The 23,983-nt window shown below is 43.8% G+C and overlaps 1 protein-coding gene across 1 annotated transcript in view; it reads left to right on the forward strand.

Annotated features, from left to right (window-relative positions):
- Nucleotides 1-23,983, forward strand: part of LOC115108734 (ecto-NOX disulfide-thiol exchanger 1-like) — a 98,797-nt gene that overhangs the window by 67,411 nt on the left and 7,403 nt on the right. The window contains exons 4-11 of the mRNA XM_065018018.1: nucleotides 2,729-2,887; nucleotides 3,315-3,521; nucleotides 11,174-11,407; nucleotides 17,184-17,396; nucleotides 18,561-18,667; nucleotides 20,796-20,913; nucleotides 21,523-21,713; nucleotides 22,636-22,743. Coding sequence (XP_064874090.1) covers nucleotides 2,729-2,887; nucleotides 3,315-3,521; nucleotides 11,174-11,407; nucleotides 17,184-17,396; nucleotides 18,561-18,667; nucleotides 20,796-20,913; nucleotides 21,523-21,713; nucleotides 22,636-22,743 — 1,337 coding nt within the window. The remainder of the gene's footprint in view (nucleotides 1-2,728; nucleotides 2,888-3,314; nucleotides 3,522-11,173; nucleotides 11,408-17,183; nucleotides 17,397-18,560; nucleotides 18,668-20,795; nucleotides 20,914-21,522; nucleotides 21,714-22,635; nucleotides 22,744-23,983) is intronic.

Below are 23,983 nucleotides of genomic sequence, written 5' to 3' on the forward strand. Positions count from 1 at the left end.
GTCAGTACTGTACAGTCCTTCTCCTCCTTAATGAGCTGAGAGACAGCAGGGACGACTGGACAGCTGGACTGGATCCTCCTTCCCCAGCGCTAAGGAAAAGACGGATTAAGACTAATATCCTCCTGGAGTACAAACCTCAGGTCCAAGAGAGGGAGAGAAATGAAATGAGAGAGAGGGAATGAGAGACTGGGGGACAGCTCAGAGACCAGAGGAGAGAGAGCGAAGGGAAAGAGAAGAGGAGGAGAAACATAATGGGGGTTATGGAGTGTGTGTGATGGATGACGTCTCACCTTCACAGTAATTACGAGCAGCTGTTTCCTGAGGGGAGATCCAGAGCCCAGCAAACTCAGCATCCAGCCATACACACAAACCTGCTGAGTAGAGGGAGAGAACAGAGGGAGGGAGGAGAGGAAAAGAAAGAGAGAGAGAGAAATTAAACAATGACAAATAAACAAAGTGTGAACTCTCTTACCCTGGCAGACGTAACAGAGTACGGCCCGGGCCAATGAGGAAAACTAACAGCCTTGAATTATTTTCACCAGGAGGGTAAAAGAAAAGTTAAGATCAAAGAGAGAGGAAAAGAGAAACAGCTTTAGTGGATGATGTCATTTACCTGTTCAGATCATCACAGATGAACGTGGGGAGAGGAGAATGTCATTTACCTGTTCAGATCATCACAGATGAATGTGGGGAGAGGAGAATGTCATTTACCTGTTCAGATCATCACAGATGAATGTGGGGAGAGGAGAATGTCATTTACCTGTTCAGATCATCACAGATGAACGTGGGGAGAGGAGAATGTCATGTACCTGTTCAGATCATCACAGATGAACGTGGGGAGAGGAGAATGTCATGTACCTGTTCAGATCACCACAGCGAACATTTAAATGAGTTTTCCACAGATCCACACAATCTCAGATTACTCCTGATCGTGACTCAGTAGATTTATCTGAGATAATCTTCCAGATATATTTCCTCTTTCGCTTCTCTCTACAACCTCAAGGATTTGCAGCTCCTCTTAAAAACTCCTCTTTAATAAAACACACTTGGCTTCGCAACGCCAGACACTTCCTCTTCGAGGCGTCGCCAGACACTTCCTCTTCGAGGCATCGCCAGACACTTCCTCTCCGAGGCTTCGCCAGACACTTCCTCTCCGAGGCTTCGCCCGACACTTCCTCTTCGAGGCATCGCCAAGAACACTTCCTCTTTGAGGCTTCGCCAGACACTTCCTCTTCGAGGCTTCGCCAGACACTTCCTCTCCGAGGCTTCGCCAGACACTTCCTCTCCGAGGCTTCGCCCGACACTTCGTCTTCGAGGCTTCGCCAGACACTTCCTCATCGAGGCTTCGCCCGACACTTCCTCTTCGAGGCTTCGCCAGACACTTCCTCTTCGAGGCTTCGCCAGACACTTCCTCTTCGAGGCTTCGCCAGACACTTCCTCTTCGAGGCTTCGCCCGACACTTCCTCTTCGAGGCTTCGCCAGACACTTCCTCTTCGAGGCTTCGCCAGACACTTCCTCTTCGAGGCTTCGCCAGACACTTCCTCTTCGAGGCTTCGCCAGACACTTCCTCATCGAGGCTTCGCCAGACACTTCCTCATCGAGGCTTCGCCAGACACAGCCAGTAGAAGTGATTCTTTGCTTTGCAGCCTCTTAGGATAGTAAATACTGCAGTGTAGGGACTCATATTGAGCACTGGAATCTTTCTGACAGCATCAAATAGAATCATTCTCCCTCCTACACACATACTCTTCACACTCACCTTTGCTGACAAACTCAAATCTGCAGTGAGGACTTGATTGATGATTTCATAAATATGAAGTTGCAGTTCTACATTCTTACATTTTATATCTGTATCCATGACTATCTGTATCCTCACAGTAGCGACAGGCTTGTGTGACAGCTGCAGTCAGATTGGTTTCTACTCTAAGGTAGATCAGTGTCTGTTCTCTCTCTCAGACCCTGTGTGACTGTATAGGGCCTGAGTCGAGCAGCACTGGAAATTTCTGTCTTGTTCATTCTCCCAGTCTCATCATGTTGTGTTCTGAAGATATTAATGTGTGTCTCTCTCTCTCTGTTTCTTCCATACAGTACCTGTAACCAAGCCTTTAATTAGAGCCCAGAGCTGGGTCTCATTGCTCCTCTCCTCCAGACAAACTATTTTTCTCCTCCCTCTACCCTCCAGATTCTCTCTGTATCCAGGGTTTTGATTCAGGGCTGGGTCTCGTTGCTCCTCTTCTCTCCCTCCTCTCCTCTCCTCCAGATTCTCTCTGTATCTAGGGTTTTGATCCAGGGCTGGGTCTCGTTGCTCCTCTTCTCTCCCTCCTCTCCTCTCCTCCAGATTCTCTCTGTATCCAGGGTTTTGATCCAGGGCTGGGTCTCATTGCTCCTCTTCTCTCCCTCCTCTCCTCTCCTCCAGATTCTCTCTGTATCCAGGGTTTTGATCCAGGGCTGGGTCTCATTGCTCCTCTTCTCTCCCTCCTCTCCTCTCCTCCAGATTCTCTCTGTATCCAGGGTTTTGATCCAGGGCTGGGTCTCATTGCTCCTCTTCTCTCCCTCCTCTCCTCTCCTCCAGATTCTCTCTGTATCCAGGGTTTTGATCCAGGGCTGGGTCTCATTGCTCCTCTTCTCTCCCTCCTCTCCTCTCCTCCAGATTCTCTCTGTATCCAGGGTTTTGATCCAGGGCTGGGTCTCATTGCTCCTCTTCTCTCCCTCCTCTCCTCTCCTCCAGATTCTCTCTGTATCCAGGGTTTTGATCCAGGGCTGGGTCTCCTAGCTCCTATCAACCCCATGATGGCAGGTATCAGCCTGGTCCCTCCTCCCCCTGGTCCCCCCATCATCAAGGAGATCATCCACTGCCAGAGCTGCACCCTGTTCCCCCAGAACCCCAGTAAGACTCACACACGCACTAACACACACACACCGTCTTGTACAACTAACCATGTGGGGACACACAATTCATTCCCATTCAAAATCCTAACCCCTAAACCTAACCTGTACCCTAACCCTAGCTACTAACCCTAGCTCCTAACCCTAAACCTAATTCTAACCCTAACCCTAAACCCCTAGAAATAGCATTTGACCTTGTGGGGACTAAGAAAAGTGTCCCGTTGGTCAAATTGTTGTTTGTTTACTATTCTTGTAGGGTTAAACACAAGTATAGTTAAACACGTCCACCCATGCACACACACACAGACACACACACACACTTGCATGCTTTTCCTTCCTTTCGGTATCAATGAATAGAAATACGTTGATATATGGACTATGGTCAAGAGTTGTCATCAGATATGACCTGAGCATGCATGATGTTCCAGACCTGCCTCCTCCGTCAACACGGGAGCGTCCCCCAGGGTGTAAGACAGTGTTTGTGGGGGGTCTGCCGGAGAATGCCAGCGAGGAGATCATCAGGGAGGTGTTTGATCCGTGTGGTGACATCATCGCCATCAGGAAGAGCAAGAAGAACTTCTGTCACATCCGCTTCAGTGAGGAGTTCATGGTGGACAAGTCCCTCTACCTCTCTGGTCAGTACTACTGTATTATACTATACTGTACTATACGACACTATACTATAGTGTACTATACTACACTACACTATACTATACTATACTATACACATAATATACTATACTATACTGTCCTATACTATACAATACTATACTATACAAATACAATACTATACACATAATATACTATACTGTACTATACTATACAAATACAATACTATAGACATAATATACTATACTATACTGTCCTATACTGTACTATACTATACTATACAAATACAATACTATACTATACAAATACAATACTATACACATAATATACTATACTGTACTGTCCTATACTGTACTGTCCTATACTATACAAATACAATACTATAGACATAATATACTATACTGTACTATACAATACTATACTATACTGTCACGAACCGGCTCAAAGCCCGTAACAAAGGGAGACAACGTGGAGATAATGAGTAGAAAGATATATATTTATTAACTAAAGCAAATAAATATAATATACAATGGTGTGTGTAATCAGTAATCAGTAGTGTAAGTGAGTGTTTTGCATGCGTGAATGTGATAATGCAGGGTGATGAAAGGTGCCAAAGCAAACAAACAAACAAACAAACGGCCATCAAGAACCACAACACAATCTACAGAGGGTGTCTGCATGGAGAGAGTCTCCTCCATGAATGGGGAAGTGGTGTATTTATCCTGGGAGACACCGGGCCCAGGTGTTTCCCATGTAGCTGACGACCCTCCCAACTCCGCCCACCAGCATCCTAATAAGGAAATAACAGAGAGAATACGGCAGACAGAGTGGGAGGGTCGTCACATCCCCCCCCATAAAACCGGGGACCAACAAGGACCCCGGAACAAAATACCAGTCTCTAAGTTCCAAATTGACACAGCTTCTGCGCCACAAATTGATGAGGGTTTACGTTTTCACACTTACAATTTGCCCCAGCCAACCTCCTCCCCAGACCTCAGCGACCTTCGCACAGGAAGCAACATTTAAGAGGAAAGAAGAAAACAAGACCAGGAGGGAGCATACAGGACAGAGAGAACATGACAATACGAAACAATGGTCAGTCACGTAAACATTAGGAACAGGGCGCACGAGAGAGCGCATCAGCAATCACGTTTTCAGTCCCCCGGATGTGCCTCACATCGAGATGGAATGATTGTAAAAATAAACACCATCGCATTATCCTCTGGTTTGGACACATCATGGACCTCAAAAAAGTGAGGGGGTTATGGTCGGTGTAGACCACAATAGGTACTACCCCCGACCCAACATACACTTCGAAGTGTTGTAGTGCCCAAATTAATGCTAGCGCTTCCTTTTCAATAACCGAATAGTTCAACTGATAATCGTTAAACTTTTTGGAAAAAAAACTAACAGGCCTCTCAATCCCAGACACATCTGCTTGCAGCAAAACTGCACCTGCCCCCACATGACTAGCATCCACCTGCAAGGTAAATGACAAATCCATGCGAGGAGCAGCCAGCACTGGAGTTGAGGTAAGCAACCTCTTTGCCTCTTCAAAAGCGTGTTGACAACGAGTAGACCAAACATAAACAACCTTAGCTTTCAGCATATCTGTCAAGGGAGCGACCACAGTAGAGAAGTTATTACAAAAACTACGGTAATAACCAATCATGCCCAAGAAACGCATCAGTTCCTTTTTAGTAGTTGGTGGTGGAAAAGCATCAATAGCCACCACTTTAGCCCGAACAGGACGCACTTCACCCTGCCCAACCATTTTTCCAAGGTATGTAACGGTCGCCTGAGCAAACTCACATTTTGCCAGATTGATTGTGAGGCGACCCGCAGCCAGACGTTCGAACAAGGCTTGAATACGGGACAGATGTTCTTCCCAAGTATCTGCATAGATCACTACATCGTCCAAATAAACAGCGCACCCGGTCAGACCGGCGACAACCCTGTTCATAAGTCGCTGAAAAGTGGCAGGTGCATTGCGCAGACCGAAACTCATAACTAAATACGAGTACAGACCAAAGGGTGTAATAAAGGCAGAGATTTCACGTGCCCTACTCGTCAGTGGCACCTGCCAATAGCCTTTTAACAGGTCAAATTTGCTCACAAACTTAGCTGCACCGACTTGATCAACACAGTCCTCCATCCGAGGAAGAGGAAATGAATCTGGTTTTGTGACACTGTTTACCTTACGGTAGTCCGTACAAAAACGGTTTGTTCCATCCGGTTTACTGACCAAGATACAGGAGAAGCCCAACTGGAGAAAGAAGGCTCTGCTATCTTACTCTCCAGCATGTACTTGACCTCAGCATCCAGACAACGTAGTTTCTCTGAAGAAACTCTATAGAAGCGCTGACGAATGGGGTCAGCACCTCCAATGTCAATATCATGTTCTATTAAGTTTGTACGTGTAGGTGTATCAGAAAACAAACCTGGAAATCTCTGAATCAGACCAACTATCTCTTTCCGCCCATCAACAGGTAGGTGAGTGAGAAGACTGTCTAAAATATCCAGTGTTTCTGAATTTTCAATCTACCCTGCAATATACAATCGTCAGGACCAGGAACATCTTCCTCCTCATGCACAGATCTAGCACGACAAGAACCCAAGGAAACAACGGTATCAGCCAAAAGAACAGGTTTACTGTCCTCTGTAGAATCCCACTGTTCAGTCTCAGAGGAACGTGCATAATAGGGTTTTAACAGATTTACATGGCACAGCTGGTGTGCTTTCCTCCGTTCTGGAGTGGCAACTAGATAATTTTGCTCAGTGCACTGGCGCACCACTGTATATGGACCTTGAAACTTGGCTTGAAAAGGAGAACCAACAATTGGCAGCAGAGCAAGAACCTGGTCACCTGGACTAAAGTGACGAGGCTCAGTTCGGCGATCAAATATGCCCTTCATCCTCTCCTGTGAAGATGATAACTTCTCTTTAGCCATTTCACAAGCGGCATACAGCCGTCGCCGGAAATCACACACATACGATAACAGGGACTGAGGAGGCTCGGGAGACTTCCACTCATCCTGGAGAACAGATAAAAGTCCACGCACCCTATGTCCAAACACAAGGTCATTTGGACTGAAACCTGTGCTCTCCTGTGAAACTTCCCTAGCAGCTAACAGTAACCAAGGCAACCCCTCCTCCCAATCCTTATCCATCTCAGTACAATAAGCTCTCAACAAAGACTTTAGTGTTTGATGGAAACGTTCCAGTGCTCCTTGACTTTGCGCGTGATAGGCGCTAGACAAATTGTGTTTAATATGGAGCTGTTGAAGAACCTGACCAAACAGATTAGAGGTAAAATTAGATCCTTGATCACTCTGAATGACCTTAGGGATTCCAAACAATGAGAGAAACTGAGTCAAAGCTTTTAACACCGATTTAGTCGTGATAGATCGGAGAGGATAGGCAGCAGGAAACCTAGTGGTCTGACACATCACAGTGAACAGGTAACTACTACCCTTTTTAGAACGAGGCAGAGGACCCACACAGTCAATAATCAGATACTCAAAAGGTTGGCTGAGTACAGGAATAGGAAACAATGGTACTGGTTTAATAGCTTGATTAGGCTTACCAGTTAATTGACAGGTGTGACAAGTTTTGATAAAATCAGAAACATCCCTCTTTAATCTAGGCCAAAAGAAATGTCTTAATATGCGATTGTAGGTTTTCCTCACCCCCATATGTCCAGCCACGTCGCTGTGAGAAGTTTCCAACACCAACTTACGAAGCTTAACTGGTACAACAACCTGACTAATTGCCTCCCCAGAAAAACACTATCATGAGACACCCACTTTCTCATCAGGACATCCTCTTGGAGAAAATAGCCATGGGCGACATCTCCCAACTGTTCTATAGGCACAATTTGATCACGCAACTCTTCCAACGTGGGGTCATCCCGTTGCGCATTGATTAGATCTGAGCGGGTTACAGATAACGGGATAACAGGGAAAACAGTGACACACTTTGTATTATTATCATTAGTCGGCGCAGTGACCAGTTCGCCACGGCTCATAGAACGTGTCACTGCACACGCAGAGAACACCTCTGGGAAACTCTGTACACTCTCATCAGGAATCCCAACAAATGACGGCTTAGTGGAAACCACTAGAGATGGAAACACGACAGGCCATACACGCTCACCAGCCAAGTTATTCCCAAGGATAACATCGATACCCTCAATAGGCAACGAAGGACGCACACCCACAACAACTTCACCCTTCACCAGCCCACAATCCAACATCAGTTTATGCAATGGAACTGACAGAGTGTTCAAACCTATTCCCCTAATTAGAACACTATTCCCGAATCAGTCTCAGCAGAAAAGGGTAACACAGACTCCAACACAAATGATTCAGAGGCACCTGTGTCTCTCAGGATCTTCACTGGCACTAGGTCTTTACTTCCTAACATAGACACAAAACCTTCTGTAATGAAAGGTAAATAGTCTGGATCAATATGGACTTTCACATTCTCCTGGGCCTGAGGAAATGAGTTATGAATGAACTGATGTGGAACAGGTGCAGCTAATGCAGTAGGCTTAGATTTAGCGTAAGCACCCTTTGACCTGAGAAGTGGACATTCGTTTTCCAATGCCCTGAACCTTGACAGTAGTGACACTCCTGCCCAAAGTCAGCTTTACCATGGGAGTCAGGTTCAACCCTAGTTGAATAGAACTCTGCCCGAGAACCAAAGTATCTCGGTGAGCGAAGCCCAAATCTATCCGAACGCCCCCACTCTTTCCGAATACGGGGTTCTGCAAAGACACTTTTGTGAGTCAACACATACTCGTCTGCCAAAACTGCAGCTTCAGCAACATTCTTTACTTTCTGTTCATTAATATATGTGGCAATACGATCAGGAATTGTGTCCTTAAATTGCTCTAACATAATCAGATCACACAGCCCTTGGAAAGTCACAACTGCAGAGGCGGAACACCAGCGATTAAACTGTAAAAACAACTGTCGCGCAAACTCAACATGAGTCTGGTTATCATCCCTTTTTAAAGTTCTAAATCGTTGGCGGTAAGCCTCAGGGACCAATTCATAAATCTGTAACACAGCTGTTTTAACTTTATCATAACTGACACTATCGTGTACACTAAGAGCTGAATATGCTTCCTGCGCTTTACCAGTCAGCACACACTGCAACATTAAAGTGCGGTCAGAATCAGGCCAACTCCTAGCGTCAGCAACCCGCTCAAACAACGAAAAGAATGTCTCGGGGTCCCTTTCATTAAACCGAGGCAATAACCGTAAGTTCCCAACAATATCAAATGTCTCTGGGGCACGACCAAAAGCGGAACTACCCCTAGGTAAATCTGGGTCACCTTCCCAAAACAAACTCTCCCCTGAGATCTTTCCTTCCCTAACCAAATCTATACGTTCTTGTTGCAACTTGATTTTAGCACGCTCCATATCTTGTTTAAATGCCAATTCCTTTTCATATTTTACACGATCATGCTCTAGCTTCTCACGATCATGCTCTAGCTTCTCACGATCATGCTCCAGCTGTAACAAAAGCAGTTCTTTCTGCTGTTCAAAAAGAAGGCTACTAGGACTAACCGATGGAATGGCCATTGTAACGTTATGGGGAGACTACAAATCCTCAGCAGAGGCTGGCCCAGTGGTAACTTCTAGAATACCACTCTCCATCAGATTGGCCTTCAATATCAACCTAATAGAATTCTTTAGACGTTTATCACTAATCTCAACCTTGTAGTGTTCCGCGACCTTCAACAGCTGTTCTTTAGTACCTAAATCTAACAATTCCTCTGATGGAGAGCGAATGAACTTATCTACATAAGACGCCATAATCACACAAAAAAAAAAAAAAATTCTGGCTCTTCCCTTCTGCTGAGCACACCAGACCACAACCCGAGAATTATAATCACCCTGAGTACCACAGAAGAGAGATGGATACGGAGCTTCCCCAAAACCTACAATAACTCAACCCTAGTCTTCGTGCAGATTTGCGGTGGGAATTTACGCACTGTAGCCCGCTGGCAAGGAAATAGAACTCCCCAGCATGCTGGAAAAATTCCACCAAGCCACGGATGTGCCCCCGAGACAACTGCTCAGTCCACAGACACCACACAAAAATAACAAACATTAACCATGCCCAACATATTCCAAAAAATGAAACACGTCGCTAAACCTATCAGGGGAAAAAGGCTATAGCTCCGGGTAGCAAGTTTCACTACCCTACCCAAATCTCCCACCGAGGTACACAGCAGACTACTCACCTCAGACTGATGTCCCAACAGAAAGTAGAACAAGAGTTCAGGCTAGGCAGGGCCTGAAACTAACCATTATAGTCTCTCCAACACAGCACACAAACCAAACAACAAAAGGCAACCAATACTGGGCCTATCAAACTCAAACAAAATATGCAAACCAAACACGTACCTCCACGGTCTCCCAAACCAATAGTTCAAATATCCCGGATGAGCCCCCACTTGTCACGAACCGGCTCAAAGCCCGTAACAAAGGGAGACAACGTGGAGATAATGAGTAGAAAGATATATATTTATTAACTAAAGCAAATAAATATAATATACAATGGTGTGTGTAATCAGTAATCAGTAGTGTAAGTGAGTGTTTTGCATGCGTGAATGTGATAATGCAGGGTGATGAAAGGTGCCAAAGCAAACAAACAAACAAACAAACGGCCATCAAGAACCACAACACAATCTACAGAGGGTGTCTGCATGGAGAGAGTCTCCTCCATGAATGGGGAAGTGGTGTATTTATCCTGGGAGACACCGGGCCCAGGTGTTTCCCATGTAGCTGACGACCCTCCCAACTTCGCCCACCAGCATCCTAATAAGGAAATAACAGAGAGAATACGGCAGACAGAGTGGGAGGGTCGTCACAATACAAATACAATACTATACACATAATATACTATACTATACTGTCCTATACTGTACTATACTATACTATACTATACAAATACAATACTATAGACATAATATACTATACTGTACTATACAATACTATACTATACAAATACAATACTATACACATAATAAACTATACTATGCCAATGCTATACTATACACGCAACACACAAATGAGATGCTCTACCTCTCTGGTCAGTACTATACTATACTATACTATACTATACAAATACAATACTATACACATAATATACTATACTATACTATGCCAATGCTATACTATACACACAACACACAAATTAGATGCTCTACCTCTCTGGTCAGTGGTCAGCATAACTATGTATTTGCAGCAGTTTTAAAGTATTCCTTTTGAGTAGAATATGTATTAAAAACAGTGACCTTGTGTCCTGAAGCTCAACACTTAAAGCCGTTACACCAAGACAGGAGCAGAAATAGACTGTAGCTGTGCAGGCTGGAGATGTGCCTATTGATGAGGAGGACTACATGAATAGTTTTGCATTATGAATAGTTGAAAATGTAGAGTTTGTCCTTTCGATTTGCTAATGATCTTTCTGGTTGTACATGGGGTAGAGAATGTAAGCATTTGTAATACTGTATACTTTGAGTGTATCTGACTGTGGGAGTATGAGTTTACATGACTGTATACATCATTTGTCCACAGTATGTTTGTCTGTGTTCCTGTGTTGAATGTTTCTGTATGGTTGTGTTTAGTGTACCCGACCTCTAAATGCCCTGTTTCCCCAGGCTACCGGATGCGTATCGGCTCCAGTACAGATAAGAAGGACTCAGGGAGGATGCACGTGGACTTTGCTCAGGCCAGAGACGACCTGTATGAGTGGGAATGTCAACAGAGGCTGCTGGCCAGGGAGGAACGACACCGACGCAAGATCCACGAAGACTTCTTCCGACCACCCTCGCCACCTCCCATCATGCACTTCTCAGACCACGAGGCAGGACTGCTTGCGGAGAGATTGAAAGGTGAGAGGACAAATAAGGATGGTCGCTCTGAGCCCAGATTCGGCGGTGGTGTTTGGTTGGTTGTTTGGTTTTCATGATAAAGTACTGATGAAGTACTGATGTTGTCTGGATGTTCTGTGCCTCTTATAGCCACCCATCCCACAGCTGATGCTCAGTGTGTGTGCTGCAGATGGACCATGGTGGTGTGTAAATGTGTGTAATCTGTAAACTGGTCCAAGCTGCACACTGTATTACATACTCAGACATGCTTCATTTATTCCTGGTCCTTATTCCCAGTATGGAAACAATCAAACATACATTCTCATGATCGATATCTTAGTGTAGTACAGACAGAGCAATGGAACATGATGTTATGGTGATTTGATATTGGAAAAAAAAATCTGACACGATCATGTTATGTTACAAAAATACTGTTTTCGTTTCTAATTTCTTCTATCATCTAAATGAGTTATTGATCTCACTCTGTCTGCTAGAGCTCTCTCAGACACACTACCCATTCTCTCTCTGCATGAGAAATAATGTCATGGCTTCCCTTCCCTTCATCATCCATCTACTGTGTTACACTAACCATCATAGCAGCATGTGAACATTCCTGGACAGAGAGCTACGACATCATGCTGTGTTATCATCTGTTCTTTACAGAGAGACGTAAACAACTAGAGGCAGGTCTCTTCCCTCTTTCCTAGGCTTCCTCATGTTGGGGGGGGAGAGAGACACAGAGAGACACAGAGACACAGAGACACAGAGAGAGACAGAGACACAGAGACAGAGAGATGAACCTGGAGAAGAGTCCCCTAAGCAAGCTGGTCCTGGGGCTCTGTTCACAAACACAAACAGACCCCCACAGTTGCCCCAGGACAGCAACACTGCTGGTGGGAAATATGTGTTGCTGGGGGTTCATTTCTTTTCCCTTTCTGTGCTTTCCTGCTAATATTCCGCCCTCTCTCCTTCTCTCTCTCATTTCAATTCAAGGAGTTTATTGGCATGGGAAACATATGTTTACATTGCCAGAGCAAGTGAAGTAGATAATATACAAAAGTGAAATAAACAATAAAAATGAACAGTACACAATACACTCACAGAAGTTCCAAAAGAATAACGACATTACAAATGTCATATTATTTATATATACAATGTTGTAACGATGTGCAAATGGCAAAGAACAAAAGGGAAAATAAATAAGCATAAACATGGGTTGTATTTACAATTGTGTTTGTTCCTCAAACACAACCTGGCAACAGGTCACAGATCTTGCTGCTCTGATGGCACACTGTGGTATTTCACCCAGCAGATATGGGAGTTTATCAAAATTGGGTTTGTTTTCAAATTCTTTGTGATCTGTTTAATCTGAGGGAAATATGTGTCTCTAATATGGTCATACATTGGGCAGGAGGTTAGGAAGTGCAGCTCAGTTTCCACCTCATTTTGTGGGCAGTGTGCACATGGTCTGTCTTCTCTTGAGAGCCAGGTCTGCATACGGCGGCCTTTCTCAATAGCAAGGCTATGCTCACTGAGTCTGTACATAGTCAAAGCTTTCCTTAAGTTTGGGCCAGTCACAGTGGTCAGGTATTCTGCCACTGTGTACTCTCTGTTTGGGGCCAAATAGCATTCTAGTTTGCTATGTTTTTTTGTTAATTCTTTCCAATGTGTCGAGTAATTATCTTTTTGTTTACTCATGATTTGGTTGGGTCTAATTGTGCTGCTGACCTGGGACTCTGTGGGGTCTGTTTTCGTTTGTGAACAGAGCCCCAGGACCAGCTTTCTTGGTGGACTCTTCTCCAGGTTCATCCCTCTGTAGGTGATGGCTTTGTCGTAAAATTTAACAGATCTTTTCTGGATTTTGATAATTAGCGGGTATCGGCCTAATTCTGCTGGTATCGGCCTAATTATTTGGTGTTTTATGTTGTACACAGAGGATGTTTTTGCAGAATTCTGCATGCAGAGTCTCAATTTGGTGTTTTTCCCATTTTGTGAATTCTTGGTTGGTGAGCGGACCCCAGATCTCACAACCATAAAGGGTGATGGGTTCTACAACTGATGCAAGTATTTTTAGCCAGATCATAACTGAATTTTACGTTCCTTTTGATGGCATAGAAGGTCCTTCTTGCCTTGTCTCTCAGATCGTTCACAGCTTTGTGGAAGTTACCTGTGGTCTCTCTCTCTCTCTAACAGTAAACATTACACATAGAAAAGTTTCAAAACAATAAAGACATTACAAATGTCATATTATATATATACAGTGTTTTAACAATCTACAAATGGTTAAAGGACACAAGATAAAATAAATAAGCATAAATATGGGTTGTATTTACAATGGTGTTTGTTCTTCACTGGTTGCCCTTTTCTCGTGGCAACAGGTCACAAATCTTCTCTCTCTCTCTCTCTCTCTCTCTCTCTCTCTCTCTCTCTCTCTCTCTCTCTCTCCCTCTCTCTCCCTCTCTCTCTCTCTCTCTCTCTCTCTCTCTCTCACTCTCTCTCACTCTCTCTCACTCTCTCTCTCTCTCTCTCTCTCCCTCTCTCTCCCTCTCTCTCTCTCTCTCTCTCTCTCTCTCTCTCTCTCTCTGAGCTATCCTCCTTGTCCCCCTGTTCCACTGCCTCTTCTCTCTGTTCAGAGTGGTGTTTGAAAGTGTTCTGTTTCTCCATAATCATATTCATTCAAACAGCCTCTGGTTAATGCTTTTACATTCTCAGGCGGGTAAATAGCTTAAACATGTTCATTACCATATTACAGAGCATTACTCGGTCTCTCTCTTAATTACAGTTTTTCTCAATTGCTAAAACACAATTTCTGAAACGTTGCTCCATTTCCTGAAAACATTAAACACAAAACCTCATCTTCAAGCACTATTTACATAACCTCTGACTCCTCTTGCAAAATGAAACATTCGCCTCAAAACAGTTTTACCTGTGTTCAAAATCAAACACTGCTCTCAAATCATAAACAAAGTGATCAAAATTATATACACTCTCAAGCAGTCAGTAAACAATACACCGAAAAATAGAAAACACATTGTTCAAAACATACAATTCTCAGGGAGAAGTACATTTTTAAATCTAAAAAAATATTAATATTTTTCCGTCATTGTCCTTTGATGAAAGAAAACATGTTCTATCATAGTAGGTCAAAATTGATCAGAAATTACTACTCTGCTTTGCTCTTTGGAATTTTGTTTTTTGTTCTTCCTCCTCCTTGTACCCCTATTTTTACAGTACTGTACCCTGCATCTCACAAACGTGTCCTTTGTCTCTGTGATACTGTAAATCTTGTTCTTTGTTGATATGACCCTGCAACCAGTCAAAATCTATTGAGCAGTCAGTACTGTTAATACATGGAAAGCACAATGTTCAGGGCCATACAATTCATCCATTGTACAGTATACAGCCTACAATGCACTGTACTACAGTATCCATTCTCAGACTTTCACCTTCCCACCTTCAACAACCTGTTTGCTCTCTGTACTGGCTTATATTGGTTGTGTCGCATCATTTGAAACAGGTTAAATCAATTTTGAGTGGTTGTGTTCAATCAATGACATATGTTCTCTATTTGTATTTGATTGTTGCCACTTGTGTTTACCAGTATGTAGAGTGCAGAATGTGTTTTGAGAATGAGAATGTGTTTAGGGTTTTGCTGAAAAGTCTAAGTGAGATCTGCAAATTGTGTTTTATCATGTGAAATGGTTTAAGGTATTGACAACAGACTGCATAATTAGCTAAATGAGTCCAGGCAACTGAGAACTTTGTTCAGCCAATGGGTTTTAGTGTTTTAGCAATTGATAAAAACTGTAATACAGCTGCTGCTGCTATGAAGGATTGTTATTAGCCTTCACACTGAGGCTGAAGCAGAGGAAGGCTAACTGATGGTGACAGGTGGAAGAAAGAGGAGGGGAAGGTAGAGGGCGAGCAAGAGAGTGTGTGTGTGTGTGTTTGTTTGTGTGTCAGTGTGTGTGTGGGTTTGTTTATGTGTGTGTCAGTGTTTGTGTGTGTCACATTTTAGGGTGGGTAAACACCCTCACACATTAAAAAAGGTTTACCCTACACTACACCACTGGCTATTACTCTAGAGACTTTCTCTAAGCTCTCCATTAATATTACACAAGCAAAACACTGTGTGATATTTTTATTTGATTATTCATTGAAAAGGGGAAATAGACTTTCATTATTCCCAGTGTTTGCTGGCCCACAATACCTTCATGTGACTGCATTATAATATGACTGCATGATTGTACGCTGCTGCCTCTCCTGAATAGGACTAGAGCTGTGAGGTGAAAAGTATTTTCAGCCGAGCATCTGTGTGCTCTCAGGTCGTGTTGCAGTGGGTATTGAACTCATTAAACGATGTCTAATTCACTCTGCGCTGTACAATCGGACACGGCTCTGTGGCACTTTTCAATTATTATACAAATGTGAAAAATGCACTCGACAAAGGCCCACCGAGACACAGACAGTTAGAGGCTACGCTCGCTCAACAACCAGTTTCAATCCCAGAAATGCATTTTGTGTTCATCCACAGGCTCTCAGAAAATATGAAACAGTCTGATAGGTAATCTCCCCATGCTGTTCAGTTCCTGTGCACTGAAGCACGGAGGGGAAGATAGAAGTAGAATTTCTTCAAAGTGCATCGCCATATCATTTCTTTCTTTGAATACCTAAGTGAATTTTTGTAGGCTTTCAGCTTCACTGTTAAAACCTGTTTGGGATAGGAGGAGGTATTTTCACGTCCGGATGAAAAGTGTGCCCAAAGTGTGCCCTGCTACTCAGGCCTATAAGCTAGGATATACATATAATTGGTATATGTGGATAGAAAACACGCTAAAGTTTCTAAAACTGTTAAAATGATGTCTGTGGGTATAACAGAACTTATTTGGCAGGCGAAACCCCGAGGACAAACCATCCAGGAATTTTTGTTGTTATTGAGGTGACTGTGTTTTCAATTGCTTTGCTATTGGAATCTAGATTTCTGAGGCATCTGGTTGCAGTTCCTAGGGCTTCCACTAGATGTCAACAGTCTTTAGATATTGGTTGATGTTTTTCTTTTGAGTAATGAAGAAGTATGGCTGTTCAGACTGAGTGTCGAGTCTAGTGTACAGTTGTGTTTGGGGCGCACAACCTCGCCCTCGCTCCACTTTTATTTTATCCACTATTGAATACAGTTTATTCCGTCTTAAATTTCATTGATTATTTACATTTTAAAATACCTAAAGTTGGATTAGGAAAGTTGTTTGAAATGTTTGTACCAAGATTACAGGTAACTTATTAGATCATGTGTAGTCATGTTGGGCGAGTTGGAACCGGTGTTTTTCTGAATCAAACGCTCCAAATAAATTGACATTTTGGATATATAACGACGGAAATAATAGAACAAAAGGACCATTTGTGATGTTTATGGGACATATTGGAGTGCCAACAGAAGAAGATCTTCAAAGGTAAGGCATGCATTATATGTTTTTTCTGACTTTTGTGTTGTGCCTGGCGGGTTGAATTATGATTTTCATGTGTATGTTTGATGGGGTGCTGTCCTCAGATAATAACATGGTTTGCTTTCACCGTAAAGCCTTTTTGAAATCTGACACAGTGGCTGGATTAACAAGAAGTTAATATGTCTTTTGGTGTATTGCACTTGTGGTTGTATGAAAGTTAAATATTTCTAATAATTTATTTTGAATTTCACGCTCTGCAATTTCATCGGATGTTGTCGAAACGTTCCCCTAGCCGTAAAAATTAAACCCCCAGCCTTAAACCTCTCCCCTCCTTCTCCCCCATCATCCCCCTCCAGATGACCATAACTTCAGTGAAGCGACTGCGGTCCTGTTCACATGGATCGACCGTGGTGAGGTCAACCGGCGGTCGGCTAATCACTTCTACTCTATGATCCAGTCGGCCAATAGCCACGTCCGGAGACTGATGAGTGAGAAGGCCCAGCACGAGGAGGAGATGGAGCTAGCCAAGGAGACATTTAAAAACTCCCTGCTGGCCATACTGACTCAGTGTAAGCATCTAACTAGACACACTGTGCACTACCTGTAACACTAAACCCTTCCTAGACACAGAGAACTACAGGTACCTCTCACATAGCACTAAAGACCAGTATTTCTACACAGCTGTGCAGTGATGAGCCTGTAGTTAGGGAGGGTGACAGTAGTCAGAGACCAGACAGAGGTACGTACAGTACAGTGTCCTGGGGAAACCTCTGTGTGTCTGTCTGGAGCTTACTACAGGAGAGGACCAGCTGATCTACCTACTGTACCTCCCAGGTAGGCATCATAGTACAGTGTTCATCCAGCAGGCACTCTCAAACAATGTCAAGGTACACTATGGACTGATATTGAAATGATATGAAATACCATCTGGAAAGACAATGACACAACAGCACGATTGATCAATGGCTTATGGCTGTTTGAATGGTACTATTTAGAGTCTTATTTGTTATGCTCAACACCGAGAAGAAAAAGGAGCTATATAGTCCTCTGGTGTTGGTTTAATATGAAAATCCATGAAGCAAAGTCCCAGAGATATGAAGTAAATCACCAGAGTGGACGTAAAGGATGATGAGGGGGTGTAGTTTTAATGTTGACCTGGTCACTGTGCACTTGTCCAGTAGTAATAATGACACTATTTATTTAAGTTCCTGTTGTTTATTGAAGATGAATATGACAGTATGCAGTCAGAACAGAGCCAAGCTTTAAAGGCAACATTCTTCTACTGGTGGGGAGAATAGTGATGACTCCAGTAAATACAACACTTCCAAAAGAGTTATGAATGATTAATGACAAAATACTAATTTGATGTAAATTCAATAGTTTGTCTAGTATCACAAAACAAGCCATCCATTGTAGAATGTTGTCTTTGTCAGTCCTGAAGGAACTGAATCAGCAGGTATGAGATACTGTACAGCACTGTGAAGGAGACACCAGGTTACACTATAGCCAGCATTTAACCTAGGAGGCCCTACAAACCAACAAAAACAATGTGTCAAAATCACAGCCCACCCAATGATTCTCAATATGTTGGTGGGTGGTAGAGGAAAATGCAATGGGATCCACTAACCCAGGCTGGCACGATGAAGCTCCTAGTGTCTTCTCTGTGGTGTTGTGCCTGGGTGGTACAGTAGTGCTACATAAAGTCTTGTCTTGACTCTCCTGTTCACCCCAAGTCGAGCAGATCACGGCTGTGTTCACCGCTGCCTCCAGGCAGAAGGCATGGGACCATTTCACTAAAGCGCAGCGCAAGAACATAGACATTTGGAGAAAGCAGTGTGAGGTTGGTACTCTCTCCTTTACCCCCCTTCTTCCTTGTCATGTTTGGACCCCTCAGGACAGGAGAGATTGACAGACAGACATTCTAGAAGGATTGAGTCCTACTGTGTTTCATGTTGCCGTTGTTGCAGACTGCTGTGCCCTCACAGATACACAGACAGATAGACAGACAGCCATGTTGTTCTGATCTACGGATGCGGTGTGTTCTCTCCTACAATACTATTCGTAGACTTTTTTCTCACATTGATGAAACACACACACGCGCGCAGATGACAGTAACTAAAGATCTGAGGCCTCCTAGAAAGTATGAGTGGGTGCTATGGCAACAGAGGCTTCCAGGGTTAAGACAGATCAATAATTCATTGGAATTAGAACAAGTCAGCATGCTGGAACATTCTCTACAGGAGGGAAACATATTATGTTAGTTAACACTTTCATGAGAACTAAACAAAAACATCCTATTGATCTCATGGAATGGGGGATATATTTGGTTGTAGAAACATTACACAAACCTAGATTTGAATCCTTGATTATTTTACACCACCTTGGTCTTGATTTGGCCATTTGGAGACCATGCCGATTTATTGAAGTGAATTAAAAGTAATGACCAGGTATTTGAGAGTGTCTATCTGTGAGGGGCAGCATTATCCAGGCAGATGTTAAAGACATGCTCCAGGAATACTACTAAGTCATTTTTAAACCTCCCGCTTTAGGGTGGATGTGTCAATGTATTGGTCATACACTCATAATCTATCATTAGTATTACCTCCATTAGGCATGGAATCCCTGTTTTTCTGGATGCTGTGCTGCGCCATTTTCCCTACATTTCCCCCCACCTGGGCTAGCCCCCTAGCAATTTGAGTTCTAGCCAATGAGCTTCAGCCCCTTGCCATTTAAGTGACAGCTATCAAGATGCACACACAGCAAAGCGAGAGAGAGCAATGACATCTCTGCCATTTCAGGGGACCACTTTTGTCTTGTGAGCGCGACCTTCAGAACTACTGGCTAAAATGTATACAAAAGCACTGGAGAATCTCTTTAACTTTATATGACCCTTCATACTGTAAGCCCTCTATGGTCATACTGTACATGTCTCTAAGTCAAGTCAGTGAGAATCATGCCATGTCTATTCTCAAAGCAACCAGAGGTAAGGCATTGATGTGGAAGAAGAGACACTGACAGTAAACATTACGGGGTGAGTCTTGTAAGTGTTCAAGTAGTTCAAGTAAGGGAACTCTGCAGTCTGAACCGTCGTGGATTAACTACGACAAATGGCTGTGAATTAATCAGCTACTGATGTCAGTATCAACATGACAGTAATATGAAATTCCAGTTTTATTATGAGCTGATAAAGGAGTTGGCAGAAATCAGGAGATCAGATAAGTCTCTAAACACCATTGGATTTCTCCGTCTTCATGCCGTACTGTAGTTTCTAAGAAAAAGGATCTGGCTGGTTCAGTACTTACAGCTGAGGTTTTCTGTGCTCACAGTCACACATAACAAAACTCTCCCTCCAACCCTCGCTCCCTTTCTCTCTCTTCCTTTTTCTCTCATAACTCTATCCCTCTCTCCCCTAGTTGAGTCATTGCTAAGCATATTTACTTTATTTGAGGAGAGATTTCACAGTGGTGGTATTAGACAGCCTCACAGCTGAGGCAGTACTAGTTATCAGAGCAGCTGGGAGAATGAGATGATTTCTATGCTCCTCTGTCTTTAGCGTGTGAAAAAAAGGAAGCATTCAAACTGCCCATGGGCACAGATCTAGGATCAGTTTACATTACCCTCTAAATACTAACCTTAACCATTGCAGAATGAAAACAAAACTGAGTCATTCCATGTCATTTCAGCAAGCCATGCTTCGGAGCTTTGAGCGAGATGGTGGGTGTCGAAATCCTCGTTCTTGTGGTTTTTGAGGTGGAATGACTCATTTGACCATAGTTCAGTCTCTAGGGGTAACTGGATCCTCTTCCACCACATACTCTGTCCACAGGTACAATATATAAAGTTAGTAACCATCTTTAAAAGGGCAGTCTGGTTGAAACCATTTTTAGACAGGCATCTGGTTGGGTGTATAGTACTGAGACACTGAGGTGTGCTTGCGTTGTGTGTGTCCTTGTGTTGTGATGTGACAGGAGCTGCGGAATGCCAACAGTGAGGAGATCATGGGGATTCGCCGGGAGGAGGAGATGGAGATGTCTGATGATGACTCGGATGAGAGCCCCTGTAAGAAGATACGTAGGGAGGACAACGGTAGGTCAGACACAGGCCCAATCCCAAATTTACTCCTAGGTTCTAGGCCCTAGCGCTTGTCTCCTAGCTGCTAGCCCCTAGGCACTGGTACCTTTTAATGATGGCAGACCAGTGTAGCTCATAAATCACCAGACTGCTACAGTATATATTGGTGGTAGATGTTCATGACCTGTCACACAGCCCCAGAACCATAGACACTGCCAGTCAAATGGCAGGAAGAACAATCTAGCAGCTGGGATATGATGGGATGTTCCAGATGGGCTGTGGTGGTACAGTGACCAAGCTGCTCAGATTTAGAACACTTCACAATCTATTACTGCTCTGCTCCAAAGCTGAAGCCTATTCTAATGCCTGCTGAAGGAGTCTGTTGAAAGGACAGCAGTGCTTTACTGAGACACTCTGAACAGCTCCCTTTGATGTGTCCTGAATACATTACATGTATGGAGGAGGAGAGAGAACAATATAAACCTCCACTTCCAGTGACTCAGAACCTCACAGGTTGGGTAGAGAGTTGACTCACTGCAGTTTGTGTGTGTATGTGTGTGCGTGCGTGTGCGTTTATACATATGTGTGTGTCTTGTGTCTAACCCTCTCTCCCCTCCTCTAAAGGTGTGTGTGGCCAGTCTGGGGCCTCTCTGAGGGAGGAGAATGACTCTCTGCGCTGGCAGCTGGATGCCTACAGGAACGAGGTGGAGCTGCTGAGGAAGGAGCAGGGCAAGGCCTGCCACCCCGACGACCCCGAACACTCCCTCCACACACACACACACCTGCTACAGCAGAGCATGCACAACATGCATCAGGTACATTATTACACCATCTACACCTGGATCATATTCCACCTGTGATTCCACTGTTGGGATTGTGCTGATACCAACAGTAATTGATATACAGTACCATCAATAGAATACAGTGCCAACACTCTCATCACATGCTGCAAGTATGTGTACCTGTGCTTTCACTAGCAAAAGGTCATTGAAGGCCAAAACACTGGTACCTAGAAACAAAGAGTATTAGGGACAGTGCAGCTAGAGTACACATCACTCTGATTTATTCTGACTGTCCTGTCTACCGCATTCACACTCCCTCCCTTTACAACCTGACCCAGACAGACCACAACACAGTCAGACCTCTGCCTGCTGTTGTTCCTTGCTTACTGGTGTCTCCTCTGTGTTCATCACCCTCTCTGTTGTTGTTGTCCTCCCAGCACTGTCTCCCTATCTAACTGTGTTGTGGTCTATTGTGTAACTGTCTCCCTATCTAACTGTGTTGTGGTCTATTGTGTAACTGTCTCCCTGTGTGTCTCCCTATCTAACTGTGTTGTGGTCTATTGTGTAACTGTCTCCCTGTGTGTCTCCCGATCTAACTGTGTTGTGGTCTATTGTGTAACTGTCTCCCTGTGTGTCTCCCTATCTAACTGTGTTGTGGTCTATTGTGTAACTGTCTCTCTGTGTGTCTCCCTATCTAACTGTGTTGTGGTCTATTGTGTAACTGTCTCCCTGTGTGTCTCCCTATCTAACTGTGTTGTGGTCTATTGTGTAACTGTCTCTCTGTGTGTCTCCCTATCTAACTGTGTTGTGGTCTATTATGTAACTGTCTCCCTGTGTGTCTCCCTAACTAACTGTGTTGTGGTCTATTGTGTTACTGTCTCTCTGTGTGTCTCCCTATCTGTGTTGTGGTCTATTGTGTAACAGTCTCTCTGTGTGTCTCTCTCTCTCCTCCCAGCAACTGCTGAGTCTGCAGGATCAGCTGAGGAGTAAGGAGGTGGAGCTGGAGCAGGCTAGAGACGAACACAGATACCTGGAGGGAGAGGTCCTAGTCCTGAGAGACAAGGTGAGAGAACATACACACACACAGACACACACACACACACACACACACGAGTGTGGAAACTCGCACTCACTGATCCAGATGGGAGTGTAGGGTTCTGAGTCATGATGGTTATGAAGATATAGAGAAATAAATGGCAAAAAGAACCTCCTTACACATAACAGTACCAGGGTGTCCCTATTACTGATCTGTACTGTACTGTATAGTATATGAGTACAGAGGCCCCTGAGCTCTGTAGGATTGGCTATTGGGTTTTTAACATACCGAGTAACTGACAAGGATAGAAATGTATTTATAAACTGGGTGGTTTGAGCCCTGAATGCTGATTGGCTGACAGCCGTGGTATATCAGACCGTATACCACGATTATGACAAATATTGGCCAAATACCACACCTCCTTGGGCCTTATTTCTTAAATATAGTGAAACATACAGACTGCAGGAGGGAGTTAAGGACATGGTTTTGATGTAGTGGCAGTCTAGTATTTATTTTGGCAGGCTACTATAGCTGTCTCTTCAAATATTCTCTTTATCTCCCTCCTCTTTATCTATCTCTGTGTCTGTCTCTTTCTATCTTTGTTTCTGCACAAGTTTCTCTCCCTCAGTAGGGGGGCACACACACATGTCCCTCATCCCCCTCCCTCCATGTCCTCTCATCCCCCTCTCCTCTCACTCTCCACCCCCTCACTCCTCTCCAAGCCAGCAAGACTCTGAAATGGCTCAAATGGCTCAAACTTCCTCTCAAGACGGTCTGAGAGCACAGGCAGCAGGCATGTGTGTTTGGCTAGCCCTGCTCCACCCTGGTCCCTCCCCCTTTTAACCTTCCATTCATTCCATTTTCATCTGTTATCAAAATGAAAAGAAACAAATTAATACATTTACTCAATAAAATTGTATTTTTCAAATAATCTTTCTCAAAAACGTTGTACACTGAACAAAAATATAAACGCAACATATAGTGGTGGTCCTATGTTTCATGAGCTGAAATAAAAGATCTCAAACATTTTCCATATGCACAAAAAGCTTATTTCTCTCCAAATTTGAGCTCAAATTTGTTTACATCCTTGTTATTGAGCATTTCTCTTTTTCCAAGATAATCCATCTACCTGACAGGTGTGGCCAATCAAGAAGCTGATTAAACAGCATAATCATTACACAGGTGCACTTTGCGCTGGGGACAATTAAAGGCCACTCTAAAATGTGCAGTTTTGTCACACAGCACAATGCCACAGATGTCTCGAAAT

Source organism: Oncorhynchus nerka, linkage group LG1 (assembly GCF_034236695.1).
Source record: "Oncorhynchus nerka isolate Pitt River linkage group LG1, Oner_Uvic_2.0, whole genome shotgun sequence".
Taxonomy (NCBI): Eukaryota; Metazoa; Chordata; class Actinopteri; order Salmoniformes; family Salmonidae; genus Oncorhynchus; species Oncorhynchus nerka.